The sequence below is a fragment of the Tasmannia lanceolata genome, unplaced genomic scaffold (assembly GCF_043159265.1).
Source record: "Tasmannia lanceolata isolate RefF3 unplaced genomic scaffold, GAP_Taslan_0.1 ptg000015l, whole genome shotgun sequence".
NCBI classification, from domain to species: domain Eukaryota; kingdom Viridiplantae; phylum Streptophyta; class Magnoliopsida; order Canellales; family Winteraceae; genus Tasmannia; species Tasmannia lanceolata.
The window spans coordinates 28,701,901-28,724,774 of NW_027518692.1; the positions used below are offsets into that span (position 1 = coordinate 28,701,901).

Consider the following 22,874-nt stretch of genomic DNA (forward strand, 5'->3'; position numbering starts at 1 on the left):
TTTCTAATTAAATCTCACCATTTCAAAAAAATGAAGACCAAGGAGCGCGTCCACTAGCAATTGGTGATGGACAAACAGATTTTAGGATTTAATGTGTGTGTGTGAGAGAGAGTTCAATTTCGATTAATTCAAATAAGTTCTTTTATTTCAATTTTGTTATGTTACAAGTTTTTTTTTTCCAGATTTAATGAGAGAGTTCTTCAAATGTTTTCTTTCTAGTCGCTGATGAAGGATATTTTTGGATTATAGCAGAATATATTCAATTCTAAGATATAACCGATTAAAGCCATTAAAAAAAAGATATAACTGATTAAATAAGTGCTGTATCTGTATCTTACAAGAGATACTCCAAATGGACCCAGGTCGTCTATACAATACCCACTTTGAATTGAATCTACAGGTGCGACTTGCGTCGGGCTGTCCGGTTCAACCCGATTTTAGCTCAAGTTGGGTTATGGTTGAGGCATTGGCAACCCGATCTCCGTCCTCTAATTCTATCATGATTTTCTTTGGGTTATGTTTTTTTTCTTATATTTTTTTTTGGTTTTGCCCGAGGTGAACCCGAACATAACCCAACCAACCCGACCCAATTATAGGGAAATGTTATCAAATGTTATCAGCACTCCGCACTTCCCTCACTATGGTATGGCTTGCACCATAGGATGATCCAAACCGTTCATTAGATGGACCACACCCTAAATGCGTTGTGCCGAAAAATTCATTTCCATAGGTTGATCCTAACCCTCCGATCTGTACAGAGATTGAATGATCCTAACCCTCTACAGATCGGAGGATTAGGATCAACCTATGGAAATGATTTTTTGGGACAACCTATTTAGGCGTGGTCCTTCTAATGGACGGTTTAGATCATCCTATGGTGGGGCCATACCGTACATTTAATAAAGTGAGGAGTGTGATCATCAACATACAGTAGTGCTGATAACATTTCCCTAAAAATAAAATAAAATATTCAACCGATGAAAGATATCAAGGTCTTGAGAATTAAGATTTCCTGAATTCACCTCATCTTCCCTATTTCTTTGTTTTCCCAATTTCAGAGAGAGAGAGAGAGAGAGAGAGAGAGAGAATGGCTTGGAGGCGCGTTCTCACACAGGTCAGGTCCTTTTTTGATTGAATGAGATTTCTTGGAATTTGATTTCTCAGAATGTATTTTGTTCTTGCTGAATCTGTAAACACACCAAAAATTCTTTTTTTCTTCTCGAAAAGTTTACGCAGCCTCTTATCATTTTAGGGATTTAATCACATGGTTGCTAGGGTTTTTGGAAACCCTTTTTTTTATCGTTTAGATCTTCTTTTTGCTATGGTGGGTGAATCTCGGACGATTTATTATTATGGGTTTATTGACTTCGTGGCTAGGGTTTTTGGAAACCCTTTTATCATTTTGTTATCTTGCTTTTTTTTTGTTAGCTGAATGATTGCTTGAATGGAATTGCTTTGTTTATATTATAAGGCTTCTTGTACTTCAAAAGACCCAGTTTTTTTGGGATGTATTTGGATTGAGTAGTCGTGCAATCTTGGATCATCTCTTTTTATGAAAAAAAAAATGTTTAAACAGTAGGTTAGAGCTGAAAGGTGTGAATTTAGATGCTAAAGCTGTATTAGAAAGTCTAGTCATGCCAAATTGAGAAATTTCTTCATGATATACAAGAGATCAGAAGTAGATGGTCTCCATTTTTTTGTAAAATCATGGCATGTTTATTGTGAGAGATTTTTGCCCTTGATCAAGATAAAATAGTCCCCCAAGGAAAGGGAGTGAAAAACCCCATGTTTTTAGTGCCATCATTATGATGACCATGGTTTCAACAATACCCGGCATGCCAATAAAAAAAATTGGTCTAGTTGTCACAGGGTGATCCAATCAGATTTGGAAAAATTCCAGGTAGAAATCAGATATGATGTAATGACATAAATCACCTCAATTATCTCACTGGAAATGTTTTTAGTTCTCAATGGTTCCTGCATAATTTTTCTCGGACTCTGGGTCTTACCCATACGATATATGGGATAGCAAACATTACCTCAAGAAACAGGAAATCAACATCAGTTTTGAAATTTTATCAGTTGATGCTGCTTCTATGAGGATTGGTATTTCCCAATAAAATAATTCAGAAAAAAACAGGAAACTGGTGCTATTCAAATAAAAAAAGGAACCAGGTCTGAACAGCAGTGATGCAGCTCGTTACAGTTACAAAGTAAAGATAAGAAGAACATGAACCTACGGCAAGGACTAGCAGGTAATAAAATTGCAAAAAAGAAAAGGAATGGAGTTGCTACAACAAGAACAGAACATATAACTGCAAGGTAGAACTGAGTTCCCATCACATTATATTCAAAAATCTCCTTAAGATTTGCCTCCTATGCATTATATATAGGGAGAAGTGCTAGCATAACTATTTGTTACAAATAAGAACCCCAACTCTTCTGTACAATGAACCTCGAATCTGCTAAACTATCAGCCTTGGAATTTTCTTTTCAATGAATACAGGAGAAACAACTCTACTAAACTTGCTTTTAAAGATTCTATCTCTCTAAAAAGTGCTGAGATGGTTATAGTGATACTCTTATCGCCCTCCATCCCCATGCTCTCGGGCATCTACTAGCTATAGGTACTTCATACTAGACCGAGCACCTTTAATCTCAATCAATTTCTTGATCATCACCACTTGTCCTGCATAAACCAAAATATGTTTTTCACTAGTGTCTGAAACAATATACCAAAGCTAGTCTTCTCTCTCTCTCTCTCTCTCTCTCTATATATATATATATATATATATATATATATATATAATGAAAGATTTACTGAATAAAAAGGACGATCAACAATTAGCTAGAAGCAAAACAAATATAAAGCTAAAGTGAGACATGCTCTCCCACTACGTGCTTAAAGGAAACCATAATATGCTTAAAGGAAACCACCAAAGGCACATTGATTCAGCATCTCCTCTAACAGGTCAGCCAATGTTCTAGGCGACTTAGCTTTGGAGGCCTGACTAATTACATTTTTGGGGCTGCCCTCTGACACCCATGAACAACTAATAAAGGTAACAACCAACTTCAAACCTTAAAGAAGGGTAGAAACCTTTGCTTTAGTAATCCTTTGCGCAAACGGGGCAATTGTCGGGAACCAATGGGCAAGATATTGGACAATTGGCACTCTTCCTCTAGCAACCATCCGCTTTTCCAAGATGCCTTCAACGTTGTGCCAATCTCCCTCATCGTCGGCGTAGACATCGTAAACTTGTTCTCTAAGAAAGACTTGCAAGTCCACATTAGCCTCATTCTTTGTAGGTTCTTCCATCAAATTGTTGAATATGATTGCTTCCTCGTCCTCTGGAAACAGCAATCTCCCGCATGGATGTGAGTGTTATTTCATGTTACCTTGGTGTGATGTGTTTTTTTTTTTATGGTGTCTTGGCACTATGTGTTAGGATTCGTATCTTCATTACGAGTACTTTTCTGATCATACTCCCATGGCTTTCGCAACAACACCTGACATGTATCTATGTTGACCATACCATACATAATATCATCTTTATATTTCTCTAATCAATAAAGAAACTATGCAAAATGTAAAATCTTGTATCTTTCCATTCTTCAACCATGCTAACTTCTAGATATAAGATAAAGTTCGGTTTCCTATTTAAACTTATCTGCAAAGATTGTGTTATCACAACTCCCCGCCTTCAATAATGACGTCATATAGCTTTTTGGGCTATACACACGTGTAAAATGTTGTGTTGTAGCCAATCATCTACTGCTCTTGGCACATACATCACTTGTCCAATAGCAATGGTTTATTTATCCTTCATCTCTGTATACAATTTCTTGTTTTTTGTAGTTTGGGAGTGTCATCTTCTGATGCTGTTTCTTTGCAATATTTACCTTCTTCTATATAAGATCCATCCACAATGTTAACTAATTTTTGTTTTATTTCCTTTATTGGTCAATGTCCCAACTGATTGCACCCAAAGCATACAACTGTAGGTTGATTTGATCCCCGTGTGAACATTGTATTCGGAGATTCTGGAAGTTCTTATAACTGCTTGATCCACTTTTAGCTTTTCTACCCATATGCGGCTTATTCATACAGCTTGTGTGCGTATTTATGGCACTCACATCCTTAATGGATCTAGTCAGTCCACTACGCATTATTTATTATTTTCTGTTTTTTTTAATGGTATTATTTTCTGTTTTGTATTTGGACATAGTTTTTGTAAATTTTTTACTTCAAGATGGACTTCTACTTCCACCTCCAACTGGACTCTATTTGATACAGTCCAGATCGGGTATAATTTGTAACATAACGAGATTCTTTATCTGTACTCGCACACCTCAAAACATATCAAATTATGTGCTGATTTTCATCCTCTTGGAGTTCTAATTGGGTCTGTATGCAATAGAAGTCACTTTTATACTCCTTTACCCATTCGAAATTGTTGGTAAAAGGTTTATTCTTAGTTCATTGTCCGCGCCTTACGTGTAACGGCTGTCCGGATATCCCGTTTGGGGGCGGGATTCCCGCGATTGTGTTTGATTCCCTTGGTAGTTCGGTACCGCTCGAGGGAGGAGTATCAAGGAAGTCCAATCAATGCTCCTTACCGAGTGTTTCTGCGGGGGTTGTATTTGATGCAGCTGAGCGGTGGAGAGGGGGATTGAGGGTCGGAACTGGATATACCGATTTTACCCCTAACAGCCCTTATATCGGGCACAACCATATCCCTCTTCTCGTCTGAGAGTTCATATATGTATGTGTGCGTGTGCGTGCGTGCGTGCACGCGCGCACACACGCACACGTATATAAACCGTGTCAACTTCATTTCACCAAGAATCCTTGGAAAGGATTTTGTTTGAAAGATATCATCAGAAAAGATTTGATGGAACACAGTTCTTTATTCACAAAACCACTATGAAATTAAACAACCCAACCTAGAAGACTAATTATATAGACTGCAGTCTTGCGTCGGTATGCTTGCATGTGTGCTATCTGTAAATTGAAAACTGAAATGTAGGAATACTTTTGTTTTGTTAAGACACTTTCTCATGTTTTCTCTGCTTCCCTACTTTTCGTGTGTACTTTCTTGCTTTGATTCATATAAGCTGCTCATTCTCTCTGATATCTTGAGGAATTATGTTGTTTCAATTGTAAATTTACTCTTATTTTTCTTTAACAGGTCGCAAAACAGCATTTGGACTTTCCATATTTTAGTGAATTGAGTGGTAGACCTCATCTTGCTTTATACAAGTTTCAAGTTGGAAGTGGTATGTTTTCTTTAGATATGTTCTTAATCGCATAGCTTATCAAACACTTCAATAGAAATAGCTACATTCACTTTGCTTGTCATTCCGTTGCGAGCTTATTGTTTTTGTTTTCATTTTTTTCGTTTATGATTTTTTAAAGCTCCTACATTATTAAATTCTGCAAGTTTCAATTTTGATTTGTTTCATATATATTATATGAGGAATTATAGATGCAAGGGTGCCCTTGCATAAAGAGCCGGAAAGGGCCCTTGATTGGATCCTCATCATTTCGTTAACCTTTTAAAATCGGTTGAGAAAGTAAAGTCGGTTGCACTTAATGACATGGATAATCAAGGGCCCTTTTCCTGCTCTTTATGCAAGGGCGCCTTTGCATTTATCATTCCTCATATTGTAATAGATGGATGAGTGTATTTCAGAGGTTATTAAATTGCTTTTACCCGGTGATCTTTATATACCTTAAATTGTCGGCCAGTACTTGGCATTATTGGGCTCCTGATTTCAATGTTTGAGTTGTACAGGCTGCTGTATGCTAAATATTGGGTATTTGGGTAGTCTACCAGCATGATTATATTTTAAGATGAGATTGCCTGTGGACTAACATATAAGATTATCGAGTGATACAAGGCTGCAACCAGAATTGTTGGTCTCCAACATGCTATACAACCATTGCTATGCTCACTAGTATTGACTGTTAGCGACCTCGCTCTGATTTGTTGAACCATTGTCCCTGATCTTGGTGCTCAGCTTGATTTTTGGTTTATCCGGGAAATAATCAATAAGTTCCAAATGCTCAGTGATTTTTCGAAATAATAGGTCGAGTCAATAATCAAAGTGCTGTATTTATAGTTTCTGGGTAAAGAAAAGATAAAGTGAAGTGACTGAAGTGGTCATGGGAAAATACAAGTAGATACACTAGTCCATTATAAATGGTGTTGGGAACTGTACCAGTTTTCCCCTAAATAAACCACTTGTCTTTTAAAAGAATTTTTTTAGGGATAATATCTCTCAAAAGAAGAGGACATCATTTGGGTCAATGATAGGACTTGCTCTGGATTCCAATGGGAGCAAGAAACTCCCAGTTGCATTTACAATGCAAGAAGATAAATGGTTAGAGAAGTGCAATTCTGTTAGGCTTTCTCATCATAAACAGTAATGACCTTTTCTCTTAATGCACCTTTCTCCTTGCTTATATTTGTAGCTTCTTGGAATCTATCCCATCATTCGAGTCTGTTTGGGATTCACATATTGTTGATTTACTGTTTTAAGCTCCCAAAATGTCGTAGAGTCATGTGCGTCGCTTGGCAGATAGTTTAGCTAGAGGAGGAGTTTCTTTGGAGTCTGGCGCTTTATGATTCTCTCCCGCCTTGATTCTCTGTCTTAGTCGTTTTTCTCTTGATGTACTTTTTTGCTTTCTTCTGTATTGATCATCTCGTTGTTCTCTCTTTTCATAAAATTGGCGAATATTTTCGAAAAAAAAATATTGTAGAGAAATCATTTGCTCTTGTGCTTAGTAATTGTGTCTTCTTTGTTCTAATTCAACTTCAGCATCGTTCAAATTACCAAAGGGTCAATGGATTAGCTTACTGTAGTTGGGAATTATCTTTATTCTGAGATGGAGAAATCAGTTAATAATCCAGCAAATATCAGGATGACTTTTCTTCAATGTGGTGTCAATACATTTGCAATGTTGTTTCTTAATATGGGGTTTTCTTTAACTTTTGTACATACTAAACAAGGCTACATCAAAAAAAATAAGCAGTTATATCCAAATAATTTTTCTTGGTATCTGCTTTCCGTTTCTTAATGTGGGTTTTTCTTTAACTTTTGTATATACTAAACAAGGCTACACCAAAAAAATAAGCAGTTATATCCAAATAATTTTTCTTGGCATCTGCTTTCCGTTTGCAGGGCATAGAATTCTGAGTGTTCAAGAAAGGTTCCAGTCAAGTTATGTTGGAAGTTTTGCTCGCAGAGTACGTGATGCAGAAGGAGGAAATGAGGTGTCACTGCTGAAAGAGCTTTTCCGAAGTGATGCAGAAGGAGTGATAAGACTATTTGAAAGTCAGCCTTCACTACATTCAAACCCGTCGGCACTTGCTGAATATGTTAAAGCATTAGTCAAAGTTGATAGGCTGGATGAAAGCTCATTGCTCAAGACTTTGCAGAGAGGTTGGTAGCAAGATGATAGAGAATATGCTATTGATTGTATGCAACAACCAGTTACTCCAAAAGCTTAAGCCGTTGGAGATGGTGTTATTTAATCTTTTATGCTTTAACACTCCCCCTCATGTGTGGTCCCTCTTTTTAGGGTTGGTCCACTGCACATGTGGCCCCTCTTTTGGATTGGCCTTTTTTTTTTTGAATGGTAGGTTGGCTGTAGATTTTTAATATCAAGGAGTTTTGAACTCAAGACCTTTGCTCTGATACCATGTGAAACAACCAATTACTCCAAAAGCTTAAGCCGTTGGAGATGGCATTATTTAATCATTTATTCATTAATAGATTGTAAATTATCAATTATGGCTTCTATTTTTGCTTTTATATTAATGATTGATTGATACAAAATGGGTTTAACTCTTTTCCTTTTATGTCATATAGACATTTTGCTAAGCATTATGCCTTTAGAAATATGTATGCAGTTTTGCGTATAGTGACATGAGTATTTATACACGTTTCTTTTGTTTATTTGCCATGATTTTCATCTCATAAATGCTTCTTGGATAACTACTGAAGGTTTTTTGTAATTTACTAAGTACTGACATGCCTTATACACGATATCTCTGGCAGTTTTAAGCGAAAGCAGAGAGGAATACAAAGGACTTTTATTTGATGGAATCCATTATTATTAGAAGTATAATTGAGGAATACTGAGGACTTTTATTTGAGGGAATCCATTATTATTATTAGTATAATATGAAGATTCCTCCTAAAACTAGAGTGGGATTATGTTTGTGAGTGTGTAAATGCTGCAAATTGTTTACATTATGGGATGCCAGAGCTATCTTGGATATTGTGTATTAGTGTCTATGATATCTCGAATTTTGATAGTCTGTTTACTTAAGGCATCTCCTATCCACACATGCTATCTTGAAAGCTGATTATCTTGAAAGCTCATGGTAGCTTCGTAAGGCCATGCCCTCTTCCCCATAGCTTCTTGCGAGTTGTCATCTTTTTTTCTTTTAACATTTCTCAGTATCGGTGAATGTTTTATTATCAATGAAAAAATATTAGACTGGTTGGGGTTTCTTTTGTGCAATGATAGTTTTTGAAGCCAATGATTAAGCGCAACTTGGTTGGGGAGAGGATACTGTAATATGGCTTTCTTCTACCATTCTGTGCCAAGCTGTACTAATTTCATTTTTGATGGTTTTGATTTTGTAGAAAAATGCTATTGTAGAAGAAATGCTCTTGTAGAAGTTTTAGTTGATGGTTTTGATTTTGGGTGGGTAAAAGTATGGAGAAGACTCCTTATTTAATTTTTTTTTAATTTAAACAAAAGAGTATGGAAAAGGCAATAGTGAGTACTTTAATTGATCATGTGAATCCATGAAAACCTAGAGAAGGAGAAAGAATAGATAATCAAGATCAAGTAAGAGATAAAGATCAAGATCAAGAAGATCACGATCAAGAAGGGGGGAGATAGGGGTAGAAATTGAAGAGGTTTACGAACCCAACCGAGGGAGGGTGAAAAGGATATAAGAAAGGAGAGGAATAGGGAAGGAATGAGACAAGCAAGTGGAGATATGAAATAGGAAAGGAGAGAAAGAGATGAAGGGATGATGGGAGAGGAGAAAGATGGACTAGAAGAAAGAGAGAATAAAAGAAAAGAGACAAAAAGACGAGTTTAGGGATAGAAAACTGATCTAATATGAAGCATTTTACTTCAAAAGGTATCACATCCACACGAGAGAAAAAAACTTCAAATATTTATTCATTCCATCACTGCATAGCATCAAAGAAAAGTGTTGTGAGGCTACCGTTATATAATAAAAGAAAGAGAACTAGAAAGTTCTAAAACCTAAAACAAAAAACTAACACTTTTGGCACAAAATACCCTCCAATGACTTAAAAGACTCTCCGCCTATTTAAAGCACTCACTCAAAGAACTCAAGTGATTTTGATGGGAAAAGACCGTGGTACCCCTCCTATAACTTAAGGGATGGAAAAAAATACCTTAAAGATGCTTAAAAATTAGAAGATGAGCCCCAGGATGGTCCCCATAAAATGATTTTGGTGTGTCAGAGGGTTTGTACATAATTTTTAGAGGATTTCCTATGTGTCATCATTGTTGTGCATAGCTGCAAATATTGATGTCAAGATTGATACTGAAAGTGCTTATTATATTGGGTCTTATGAGGATCCTTGATATAATGAGATTTATTCTGCATAGTGCTTTTTCCTATCTTGACCGAAGTGTTCCTTAGTATTCCTATGTCCTGCAATGGGGTGATTCTAAATTTGCTATTTTGTTAGTTTGTTGTTTTGTTTTTAGACCATGGTGGAATGCAACTTGCTTTGAGATTAAGGCAGATAGTGTTGGGTAATCTGAACTTTTGTGTTTCCTATTCTTCCTGGTGGAGGCGATTGCGAAATTGAGAATTTGATGCAAGCAAAGTTAATGAACAAAGATGACTTGCAAAAGAAGAGGAGGGTCGATCGAGATCCAAAAATGGACTCCTAGGCGATCGAAACAGCATGCCAAATGTCAATAGTGGGCTTACGGAGCTCTGATCATCACGAAAAATTACAAACTCAGTTATCATAATTTATGATGTTTTGTAGTGATATTTATTTATTTTAGGCAATTTTAAGTAGGTTTTTGTGGGCTTTTATTTCTCCTAGGCATTGTTTGTGAAGATACATTGGATTGTTTGTGCGATTGTAAATTCTTTAGCATGTTTTCCACTTTGGTGGATTTCTAGTTGTTAATTTACTTGCATCAAATTGGTATTAGAGCAAGTTGAATTCGGGAAATCATTTGAGGATCCATGATCACATCGAGGAAGATTGTTGGTGCCCATATAAGGGTTGATAGATTGGCGCAAATTTTCCAAAAGGTGTTGTAGAGGCTAGATCGCCTTGTGTCGGTCGTGGACCCTCCATGTCAAAGGGAACCATTGAACAAATATGATGTTTAAAGGGAGTTGAATGATGGAAAACACACTGACATCACCCTTTTTCATCAACAAGGTCGAGATTGTGTTGATCGAGATCAAGGATGGAATTACAGTGAGTATGGATTTGTTTGAGTGTGAGAATGAAATTGAGACTCATGGATAAAGGTATGGATACGTGAATGCCATGATAAATTTCATGTAGAAGTTTCTCTAAATGAGGTTCATAGACATGCTGATACTCTTACCGAACATCAAAGTGGAGAGTGTTTGTTGATTACAAAGACATTGTTATCATCGATCACCTCTAGTGGTCATCAATGAGGAGGCATGAAAACGATTTAACATCTTTTAAACAAGGTGTACCTCGAGAGGGAAATCTGAGCATTCTTATTATTGATGAACGATCCTACGAAAACATTGTTTCAAGGGTTATGGTACAATTTACAATTGATAGAAGAAAAGTACCATAAACCATACAAGCTACAATAGCATACAAAAGGATATGGAGTACTTTTTACTTTTCACTGTTTAGTTTCGTTTCTGTTGGACCGAAGTACAAAGAGAAAGAGGAAGTTTGTTCTGTCGTCTTGATGGATGCATGCCAAATATTGCTTGGGAGACCATGACAATATGATTGAGATGCAATTCATAGTGGAAAGAGAACACATTCTTTTGTAAAGGATGGAGCAAGAAATCGTATTTTTGCAAATAAAGATTTTAAATTTAAATCTTGTAAAGAGGAGGGCTCTAGTCTCCCTAAGTTGCAAAAGATGTGGAAGAAAGTAAAGAGTTGGGAATTGAGTATGTGTAAGATAGTAAAGATGATGTTCAATCAACACTCCTTCCTAAGCCTTTCGTGTTATTTGAGAAAAGCAATTTCATGTCTTCCATGATTTTTTTTTTAAATGATAGCCAAATGTCTTCCATGAATTTTAACTACTCGAAATTAGAGGAATTTTATCTAATCTCAAAATATATTCTTTTGTATATCAAATTCAGAGTTAGGTTTTCCCAGTGGATACTGCAACCATGCATGTGGATTAGGACCCATAGGAATCGTTGTATCAACTTCAGAAAATCTGTTATAGGAGATTTAATATGCTGTATGCGTGTAAAGTCCGGTAGTTTTTAATAAGCACAGTGCGGCCCTTTTTCATAGGATGATCCAAACCGTTCATTTGGTGGGCCACAATGTAAATAGGTTGTAGCCCGTAGATCATTTCCATAGGATGATCCTAACTCTCTGATTTGTAGAGGGGCTGCACATAATAGAAACCTCTATAGATCCGAGTGTTAGGATCATCCTATGGAGATGATCCACAGGATACAGCTGGCCCACCAAATAAACAGTTTGGATCGTCTGATTATTTTGATTTTTGACATCCAGACATCATTGCCACGACCTTAGGGAAGAGGGACTTTATGTTTTTAATGGTAATGAATTATATTAAGGAAAAAAAGAGGAGAAAACCCCTCGAATGAGATGGTCAATACAATTAAAAGAAGAAAAAGAGAGAGAAATACAATCCTGGCCCTTGACAGGTGGTGCTTCTTATCCCCACTGAAGGCGCTTTTTCCTGACCAATTTGCTATGGTTGCTTCTTAGGAGGTCCAGGTGATTGATTGTTATGAATGCCATGATAACATGGTGATATGGATGCCGATGTTTAGAAGGAATTTCTTTGACAGAGAGCTTAACTTAGTGGCTTGGTTTCTTGAGGTGCTAGAAGGGTATTATATTAAGCAGTGCGGTGTGGATAAAAGGGTTTGGATCTACAACTCTTCTTGAGAATTCTTAGTCAAACCTTTCTACTTTCACCTTATGTCTTGCCTTCGTCGTCCAGAGTAGCCAAACACTAGACATTCCCGGCGCCGCCTAGAGTTTGCGCATTTGGTTGGGCCGCCCTGCTCGAAAGAATTCAAACAGTGGATTTCTTGCGAAAGTGAGAATGATGATCATCGATCATTATGCTTTTTGTATTGAGACTGGAGAGACAGTCGATCACTCATTCTTGCATTGCAGAGTCGCCAGGGAGCTGTGGAGCGGGCTCTTATGCAGGTTTGGCGTGTATTAGATGTTTCCTGCCAATCTTATCGATCTTTTGGAAAGCTGGTCGCTGGTCTCTTGGAAGAAGAAAGGAAAGATCTTGTGGAACATCTCTTTCCTTGCAATGATCTGGATGATTTGGAAGGAGAGAAGCACTCGCATCTTCAAAGGGCATCCTTAGAGTTCCGCGTTTCTCTATTCTAAAGTGGTAGCCCTAACGATCTCGTGTGTGAAGATTCTGCTTGCTTCATGTTTGTGTTTGCTTTTGATCTTTGGAATGGATGGAGGGTGTGGTGTGTCACTCTTAGAGAATAGCCCAAAAATTGTGCAGGTTTGGGAGCCAACCACCCACCCCTTTTTAAAACTTAACTTTGACTGCGCAAGCTTGGGAAACCCTGGTCCTTCATGAATTGGGGGTCTTTTGAGGGATGAAGCGGGTTCAGTGAGGTGGTCCTTTGCGGAACCCATAGGAGTTGCAAACTCTTGCGAAGTTGTAGTGCAAGCTGCTCATCAGGGGATCAAGGTCCTCGAGAGAAGCCTTGGATACAGTAGTTGTGGAAGGGGACTCTCTAAATGTGATTCAATTGCTTAGTGGCTCCTGTTTTATCCCATGGAGATTTGCTCGCTTCTTTGATGAGTTTCAAGATAGAGTGGGAGGATCACAAATTTCTCATAGGCACGTGAAGAGGTTGGCTAACAGCGAAGCTGATAGGCTACCGAGGGATGGAGTCTCTAAAGAGAGTTTGAAGATATGTGATTTTCTGCCCCTTGACCTTTCATCCCCCTATGAACTGAAGGGGGCTTTTCTATTTTATTGGCTTGTAATTTCCCTATCTCTTTCTGTAATGATGTATCGACCTTCTCGGTCTTTTTCGCAGTAATGAATATCTTTGCCATCCCCAAAAAAAGGGTGGTTCTCTCTAATGTTAGCATTGTGCTGAATCGTGAGGCTGTGCCGTTCTGGAAGATGAATTGCTTGCTAGTACCTGCACAAGTTCCTTGTCAGTTGGAGAGCCTTGCATGCATATCAAGAGGCAAATGTGGCGACGAGTCATCTATCAAACATGGGAGTTGTGACCCTGTCTATTTGGGATGGAATGATTGGCCTCCTCGCCTCATTTCTTTGCCTTTTCTGGGAGATTCCTCCTGGGCTTTCTTCCCCCATGAGCCCCCACCTTAGTCTTTTTGTTTATCTTCTTCAGTCGCCAAAAGAAAAGAAAGAAGGAAAAAGGAAGAATTATGTCAATTTACTTATTTTTTATAACAAGAAAAACATCCTCAAACTGGCATGGCTGGGGTAGTCGGAGTTTTGCGAAATGATCTTGGAGAGATTCTGTGGGTGTTTGCGGGGCCTATTGGAATTATGGATGCATCAGAAACAGAGGTGCATGCGGCTTACCAAGGTTTAAAGCTCTTGAAGGGGGATGGTTTATCCAATGTGATAGTTGAAGGAGACTCTTTAAATTTGATTAGTTGGTTAAACAAATCTGTGAAACACCCGTGGCGGTTTGATAGGTGGTTCGATGATGTGTGACTGGTATAAGTCTTCTTCGATGGTCTTCCACCATGTTCGGCGCTCGGCAAATTCGGTAGCAGATGGTTTAGCTAGAGAGGGGGTCTATAAAGAATCCCTAGCTCTTTATGACTCTCCCCCCCTTGTTTTGTACTTGACCATCTCGGTCCTTTTCAATATAATGGCTACCATTTTCAGAAAAAAAGAAAAACATCCCCAATTTCTACTGGATAGGCATTATTATCTTCTCTCCAAAATTTCCCTATTTAATGGATTTTATTCAGTATCCCACTGTTAACTTCTGTTATTATCATTTGCTACGTTCACTTTTACTACGATTTTTCCTGTTTATTGGGTTTGACTATGATTTAGCCAACACTTTGAATTTATTGCTGACACATGTGTCCTGCCGTGTTTGACACAACACGCTTGTCCACACGTGTCGACACTCCTTTGGACACTTTTAAATGTATTGCGAGGAGTGTTAGAGATAATGTGGGTGTGTGGACATGTATTTGTGTAATGATCAATAATTTGATGTGTCTGTACGTGTCACAATTTCTAGATTTTTAGATGTTGCCATGTCAGGCAACTCATATCCGTGTCGAAACTTGACCATGTCTACAAACTATGATTACATATACTTTCTAGTTTAGCAGTGTCCCCGTTTCTAAATTTTGGGGGTTTGCTGTGTCCGACACTCCATGTCAGTGTCAACACATGACATTCGTACCTGTGTCTACAAATCATTTTTTTTTGAATGGTAACTGAATATATTAAAAAGGGAGAGACCGAAAAATCCCCCCACACACCCCACTATGACAGTATTATACAAAGGAGGAAAGGGAAAAGGAAAACAATACAATAAGACATTAAGGGGGCAGAAAGTCGTAAAGCTCCAGAGACTGCTTGACGGCACCCGCTTTAGCCAACTTGTCAGCGACTTCATTAGTTGATCTCCTAACATTTTGGAATGCGACAGAGCACCCAACCGCTATATCCTTTATTTCATCGAAAAAACGAAGAAATCTCCAAGGAGGGACCGCTGAACCCTTAAGCCACCTAATGACATTTAACAAGTCTCCTTCCACAATAGTGTTCACTACCCTCTCGCTCCCTAACAGCAGAATGCCTTGATATGCGGCTCTAACTTCAGCTTCGTTTGAATCTGCCACACCGATAGGCTCGGAATAAGCCTGCACAACTTCCCCATCTGAATTCCTTAAGGCACCCCCGATCCCGGCTAGACCGGGGTTGCCCAAGCTTGATTCGTCAAAGTTCAACTTGGAAACGCCAACAGGAGGATTGACCCATTTCTGAGAAATTCTAGGATCGGGGACATGACTGTTGCAAACCACTTTCCATCCCGCCCACAGGTCGAAAGCCGAGACAAATTTGAACATCCGGCCTTGAATCGCCGACCAACCAAAGAAACAAATTCTTGGGGGAGCCTTAATCTTCCACAATTTTGCAACAGAAAGATTTTCCTCAAACGTATTCAGTCCTTTGTAGAAAGATTTTACCAAGAAATAACCCGTAGAATCCCAAACCCATAACCTTTTATCCACCCCTGAAGGACTAATGTAGTTACCTTCCAAGACCTGAAGTAACGAGACCATCGAGGGCAATTCCCTGTCAAAGAAATTCCTGCGAAACAGCGGCTTCCAGATCACCATATTGTCTCGAAACTCGAAACAATCTTTAACTAAAGCTTGCTTGTCTACGGCCACTACATATAGATCAGGGAACAAATCTTTTAAAGGAATGACGGAACACCATACCATATTCCAAAAAGAAATTCTATCCCCCGAGTAAACTCTATATTTGATGCCGCGGTCGAACCTTGAGCTCAAACGCAAAATATCCCTCCACAAAGTCACCCCTGTTTTATTGAAACGATTTAGGGATCTCCAATTTCCCACATCTGCGCCATATTTACCGCAAATAACTTTCGCCGACAACTGTGACTGTTCTTCGCCAAACCTCCACAACCATTTCCCCAAGAGAGCATCATTTACCTGTTTGATCTTTCTGATCCCCAAACCTCCGCCTTGTACAGGCTTGCATACATCTTCCCAAGAGACCAAAGAGATGCTCCTCTTTTCCTTCGATCATCCCCACAAAAACCTTCTCTGAATCAATTCGATACGCTTTGCAATACTAATAGGGCACATGAATAAAGATAATTGGTAAATAGGAATATTAGACAACACAGCCTTAATCAAAGTCAATCTTCCCCCTTTAGATACCAAATTCCTTTTCCAGGTGTCTAGTCTCCTTGCATGCCCTTTTTAGTTGCTTCACTTGAAGTGCTTGAAACTTTTTCCTTTTGCCTTGAAAACTGTTATGAATAACACTGGAAAAGATCTGCTTGCAGGACTTGCTAAACCATCACGGGAGCCTGAAAGTATTGCCGGTCTTTCAGCTTTGAGAAGTGTAGGGCAGTCTACAAAAGATGGTGCCCTTGGAACTGCCAGCGCTCCAATTCATATGGTGACATCAGAGGGTGGACATTTCAAAGAGCAGTTATGGCGTACGTTCCGCACAATTGCTTTAGCTTTTTTACTAATTTCAGGTGTTGGAGCACTCATTGAAGACCGGGGAATCAGCAAAGGTGACATCCTCTCTTTGATAATTTAGCTTTCTAATCATCTAATATTCAATTGAGGCATATTTGTGTGGGATTAAAATATATATTTTTATGTTAATTTACAGGGCTCGGTTTAAATGAAGAGGTGCAACCTAGCATGGAATCAAACACAAAATTTAGTGATGTAAAGGGCGTTGATGAGGCTAAAGCTGAGCTGGAGGAAATTGTTCATTACCTTCGAGATCCTAAGGTAAATGGGTAGTTCGGTTATGATAAAAATACTTAAAAGTTTCACTCTTTTTTTGAAGGGTGTGCTTCCAGGGGAGACCAGAATCTCATTTTTTTTCCCTTTTCCCAGACACTGATTTTTGTGTCACCCCTGAGATATATGCCATTGTTTTGTCAAGAAGCATACTTCCCAAATGATCTTCATGAAAATTTTCTAAAGGATTCATTAGCCGACCCCAGCTAGTTTGGGACAAAGGCTTAGTTGAGTTGAGTTGAGTATATATACTTCCCAAATGATCCAACAGTAGCACATCCAATTTTGAATTAACAACATACGACGTGTAAGAACTTAATTGTTAAATATATAAACGTGCAAACAATAACAGACCATTTAACTTTGGTTTTTTCATTGCAATGTTTGTATATCTGACTGTCTGATTGTATTTACGTGTATGGATCTATATATGTATATGTATAGCCTAAAATCTAAATTATGTTAGCTAGACACTGATACTGAGATATATGAGATGGTTTTTCAAGAAGCATACTTCACAACATACCCAGCAGTAGCACATCCAATGTTGAATTTACAACATGGGACCTGTAAGCAATTAATTGTTAAATATATAAACTTGGAAACAATAACAACCCATTTAAATTTAGTATTTGTATAGCAATGTGTTTATATCTGTCTGACTGATTGTATATATACATATGTTATTATGAATTTATAAAAAAGAGAGTACTGTGGAGTATTTTTCCCTGACCTTCCCTACCATTATCATCATCGAGAAAAAAATGTAAATGGAAATATAGTTGGTACTTGGAAGTATCTCACATTTCCAATCATAGTTGCTATATTGAGAAACAAAACAGGGAAACGATGCAAGAAACAGATGCCTGAAACCTATTGTTCTACAGTACTTGTTATTTTAATTACCCAGATGCGTGAAATGGTAAGAAACTTGGGTATTCGTTAGTTGGTACGGGCCTCATGGTGACAATGTTTGACATCTTTGAAGTATGTAATATATTAGTACACTATATAATATGCACCATGTTGTGTACAATCATGCATATTTATTTATGATATTTCTGCGCAGTTTTTGTATAGTATTTGGGGCCTTTCTTTTTAAATGTTTCTTTAATATTTTTTTCTGGTTGACTCAGCATTGGACTTTTTCTTCATGTACGTTGAAGAAGCAATATTAGATTTAAGTCGATTATCTCCATGCTTCTTTTTTGTTTTGTTTTACCATGCATGAACAGTACTTATAAAATATTGTCAAATAAAAACATATCTAAAACTTTAGTGGCAGCCAAGACTGTATTTTTCTTCGTTGTGTAACGCAGGTGTTAATTGCAACAACATAATATGTCAAAACTAAGGAGCTCCTACAACCACTAACAGGGATGATGGTTGCCTTTATGAAAATCCTCATGGTTCCGCCTTTAATTGTTTCCAAAACTATAAGCACATAGTTACTACGTACCATCTACTGTGTCGAATATAGGAGTAAACTCTACAAATTTGACTGGATGCAGGAGCATATTCATTTCCTTGCAAGATCAAAGAATACAATAACAAAGGGAAAAGAAACAAAGAAAGAAGAAAAAGAGGAGGTCATAAGTTGTTAGGGAGGGTTCTCTGCATTAGTTTCCAAGAGTGTTGACCTTTTTGCTTTGGGCGTTTAGCAACTTTTAGCTTTAACTGATTAGCCCCCCCCCCCCCCCCCCCCCCCTCTTCAGTAAAGAAGTCACAAAGGTTTTAAGAGGTGGGTCAGAATAGGGTAGTTTGGGTATTTTCAAAATTTAACTTAAATTATTCTAAGTTATGATGACTGATCCTATCTAATGTGAGCCCTGTGACTTGGAAAAGGAAAATTTTCCTTGTTTAAAATGGGGGATTATACCTGAATTTTACAATCGGCAAACAAATAGTTTTTTAGGCCCTGTTCGTTTAAGATTATGACAACCGATCGTGAGTGCCAAACTGATTATTGGAAATTTGAGTCCAATAATCGGTTTGGCACTCACTATCGGTTGTCATAGTCTTAAATGAACAGGGCCTTAGGTTTCAGGCCATATGAACATTAGGATTATGGTTTTCCTATACAAGGGTCTTAGCAATCTTCTTCAGATGGATAAAAAGGTGTTTTAGGGTTAGCAAATCAAGGTGGAGATTAGCCTAGGGCTTTGTGAGTCATAAAGTGGTATAAGGACTCCTTTGCTGTAATTTTTGAAGCTTCTGACATTATTTAGAGAGTAATTTTTTCTCTCCAATTTTCAAATCTTTGTAAGGTGACGCTACAATTATTTCGAGTGTTATGGATCTAGTAAGATTTCTCTACACTTGTTGATTTATTTTTTATATTTCTTCGGTTGATTAAAGCAGACAGTGATATCGTCTATTTGCGAAGAAAAATTCTGGAAAATGGCAACCTGTGTTTTCAAGTTTTGCTATGATGATTGTGCTGTAAAATTATGTTGCCATTATTGCTGTTAGTTTAAATTTCTACTAGTTGTTCAAGACTTTTATCTCTGTCAGAATTATAGCTCCCCATGTTTTGAAGGAACCTTGAAAAAAGTCTACAAATTAAATTTAGCCTTTTTAAGACCCTGTAAATTATTGTCAGCGAGAAGTGCATTTGAAGATACGTATGGGAATCAAACCTCATTTTACATGTGGAACTATCTATATGTTAGCCTCTTTAAATCCCCCCTTTAAATGCTTAGATGCTATAGCGCCCTCTTAAAAACTCTCTCAAAACACTTCAGGAAAGAAATGGTCTTTTTCATTTACTGTGAAAAGCGTCACTTATACTTGTATAAAAACATTAGGAGCGAATCATTGACTCGCGTATGTCGACATGGTTAGGGTCTATCAAGTCAGGCAAAAACTTCTTTTGACAAGTCTACCTTGTCAATCATTCTCTTTTGATCCAACATAGTTTTACCTTGGGCAAGTTCTCCTGTCTATTATTCTCTTTTCATGGTATTCTTGTGCCTTGGGCAAGCTCTCTTTTCAATCATTCTATTCCCACGCCTACAAACAGCTTTGCGCCGGCACTAGTGTTATAGGAAGTCAGCCTTCAATTTTAAGTGATCCAGTATTTCCAATATTTGTAATCTCTGGATATTTGTCCAAAAGCAACCTTCAACGGTATGATTAGCTTTATATTCAGTATCAATTTTTAAATTTCTTTCTTAATAAAGTCTTCGTTGGCTTTTTTGATTGGAAAGTGCAGACTTGGGGATGTACATGCTCAAATTTTTATTCATTTCCAATGCATTGTTGCTAGTGGCTAATGAGTTGCCCCATGACTGTTTTTTTTCTTTGAATCTGTAACTGTTCCGGGAGGTTCATCTTTCCTTATTTTAGATTTTTGTTGCTCGGATTTCCACAGCGTTTCACCCGGCTGGGTGGAAAGCTTCCCAAGGGTGTTTTGCTTGTGGGTCCACCAGGCACGGGTAAGACCATGTTAGCAAGAGCCATTGCGGGAGAAGCTGGAGTGCCTTTCTTTTCATGCAGTGGTAGCGAGTTTGAGGAGATGTTTGTGGGTGTGGGAGCCAGGAGGGTAAGGGATCTTTTCGCGGCGGCGAAGAAGCGCTCTCCATGTATAATCTTCATCGACGAGATAGACGCAATTGGTGGGAGCCGCAACCCAAAGGATCAGCAGTATATGAAGATGACTCTGAATCAATTGCTTGTTGAGCTGGATGGTTTTAAACAAAATGAAGGGATTATTGTGATTGCTGCAACCAACTTCCCAGAATCATTGGACAAAGCGCTGGTGAGACCGGGACGGTTTGACCGCCACATAGTTGTTCCTAATCCAGATGTTGAAGGGCGAAGGCAGATTATGGAGTCTCACATGTCAAAGGTAATATCTTTCTAATCCCATATTTGCTTGAAGCTGTCACAAATATCTCCTGTATTTTCAAAATATAGTGAATTTTATTGCGACATTTTGATAAAGCGACAAAATTCCGAAATAATCCCGAGAATTTAAAAAATATAACCATGATAATATCAAGATTTTTTACAGTTATTTTACGATATTGTTTATTTTTTCTCAATTTCTATATTTTTTTATATTTTGTTTTAAAAATTACTCATAGTTTTTTCCCGATATAAACCTGAATAAAAAAATAATATATCCTGAGATTTTCCCCAGCCAAGAAATTCCCGAGAACGATATTTGTGACTTAGGCTTGAATTACATGCATGAGTTTCACGTCCAACCCTGCGCACTCTTGTTACAGGTTTTGAAGGCAGATGATGTAGACTTGATGATCATTGCTAGAGGAACACCTGGATTCTCTGGGGCCGATCTTGCAAACTTGGTGAACATTGCGGCCCTCAAGGCCGCAATGGACGGGGCCAAAGCAGTAAGTATGACCGATTTAGAGTTTGCAAAGGACAAGATCATGATGGGAAGCGAGCGAAAATCAGCTGTGATCTCTGATGAATCGCGAAGGTTAACAGCTTTCCACGAGGGTGGCCATGCTCTCGTAGCCATCCACACCGATGGTGCTCTAGCAGTTCACAAGGCAACCATCGTTCCACGAGGGATGTCCCTTGGTATGGTAGCCCAGTTGCCTGATAAGGATGAAACAAGTGTGTCTCGCAGGCAAATGCTTGCCCGGCTCGATGTTTGTATGGGCGGGCGGGTTGCGGAGGAGCTCATCTTTGGGGAAAACGAGGTGACCTCCGGTGCCTCTTCTGATCTCCAACAAGCAACATCTCTTGCGAGAGCGATGGTTACCAAGTATGGGATGAGCCAATTAGTGGGGCTAGTGTCCCACAACTATGATGACAATGGGAAGAGCATGAGTACCGAGACGAGGCTACTTATCGAAGAGGAGGTGAGAAAATTCTTGGAGAGGGCTTACAATAATGCGAAAACTATCCTCACAACACACAGGAAAGAACTTCACGCCCTTGCGAATGCACTTCTAGAGCAGGAGACACTCACTGGGAGTCAGATAAAGAGCCTTCTTGCCCAGTTGAATTCACAACAGCAACAACAAGAACACACAGTTGCAACTCAGAACAGTTCCCCTGCTATGCATGTGCCACCGTCGGCCACCCCTTCGGCTGCGGCGGCTGCCGCAGCAGCGGCTTCGGCTGCGGCGGCAAAGGCTAAAGGTGTTGCCCAACCAGTAGGATCTTAACGCAAATGGGTAGGTAAAGTTACTTTGTTTTTTGTGATTTTTATCTGTATAGTAATGGTGTCCTACTACAGGCTCTTCTGGCTATCTTTGAGGTAGAAATGAGCAGAAAGCCCTAAAACCAATTAAGATTCTCTTCTTTTAAAAACCGTATTTAAACCCTTAAGTCCCTGAGTTTGAAAGTGAACCCAGGTTGTAGAAAATTAATGGCAGGGATTTAAATAGTATTTGAACTTATGACTTATGACAAGCTTTTCACTTCGCTTAGATGTGTTTGTAGGAATTGTATTTCGTAAGATGGGTGCCAAATTTGTAATCCTCGGCCTAGGAGGGATGCTTTGAAAACAATAATTTTTTTAATAGAAGCAGACATTCAAGAATAAGAAGGAAAATGAGTACTACTAGAGTTGGACAACTACTCTCCCAATGTTTAGTTTCTTTGGACGTAATTAAAAAGACCCATTTTTAAGTGAAAGAATGGGTGTAAATTTTGTGTAATTTGCACCCATTTTACATTGAAAGAGAGCTGAAAGGAAATATCAATGATGCAGGTAGCAATATCCCAGAAGGTGTTCGTAGTGGATTGAACTCACTGAAATCACCTCCTTTGTTGGTGTTTGATGTTGAAGGGCAGGATACATTCAGACCTTTGTATCATTGTGTACTAGGAAAATAACAGGTGTATAGGGTTGTATCAACTGATGTGTGTTTGATACTGCTTGGTATCAGCCTGAAAACACATGATTTTAATGGTGCTTAGGATTGCACAGAATGCAAGCTGGCCTCCCATCTTTTCAATCTTTGGGCATTTTATAGCTTTCTTTTTATTTGGCTAGAGTTACAATAAAGAGACTCAAACAAGCGCCTTGAAAGTAGGGAAATATTACGCAAAGATATGCTTAGAATATTGTAGCAAAAGGTTCT

The 22,874-nt window shown here is 38.4% G+C and overlaps 1 protein-coding gene across 2 annotated transcripts; it reads left to right on the forward strand.

Moving 5' to 3' along the window:
* Nucleotides 1-958: 958 nt before the first annotated feature.
* LOC143846088 (ATP-dependent zinc metalloprotease FTSH 5, mitochondrial-like) lies at nt 959-22,700 on the forward strand. Of its 2 annotated transcripts, XM_077354504.1 has the most exons (8): nt 959-1,114; nt 5,193-5,280; nt 7,189-7,449; nt 16,335-16,571; nt 16,673-16,797; nt 20,183-20,659; nt 21,042-21,962; nt 22,502-22,700. In XM_077354504.1, exons 1-7 carry the CDS (start codon nt 1,088-1,090, stop codon nt 21,951-21,953), a joined length of 2,127 nt encoding a protein of 708 aa, XP_077210619.1. In that variant the 5' UTR covers nt 959-1,087; the 3' UTR covers nt 21,954-21,962; nt 22,502-22,700. The 2 variants fall into 2 exon arrangements, with proteins under 2 accessions (XP_077210619.1, XP_077210618.1); XM_077354503.1 differs by lacking the exon at nt 22,502-22,700 and having other exon boundaries at nt 21,042-22,194.
* The last annotated feature ends 174 nt before the right edge of the window (nt 22,701-22,874 follow it).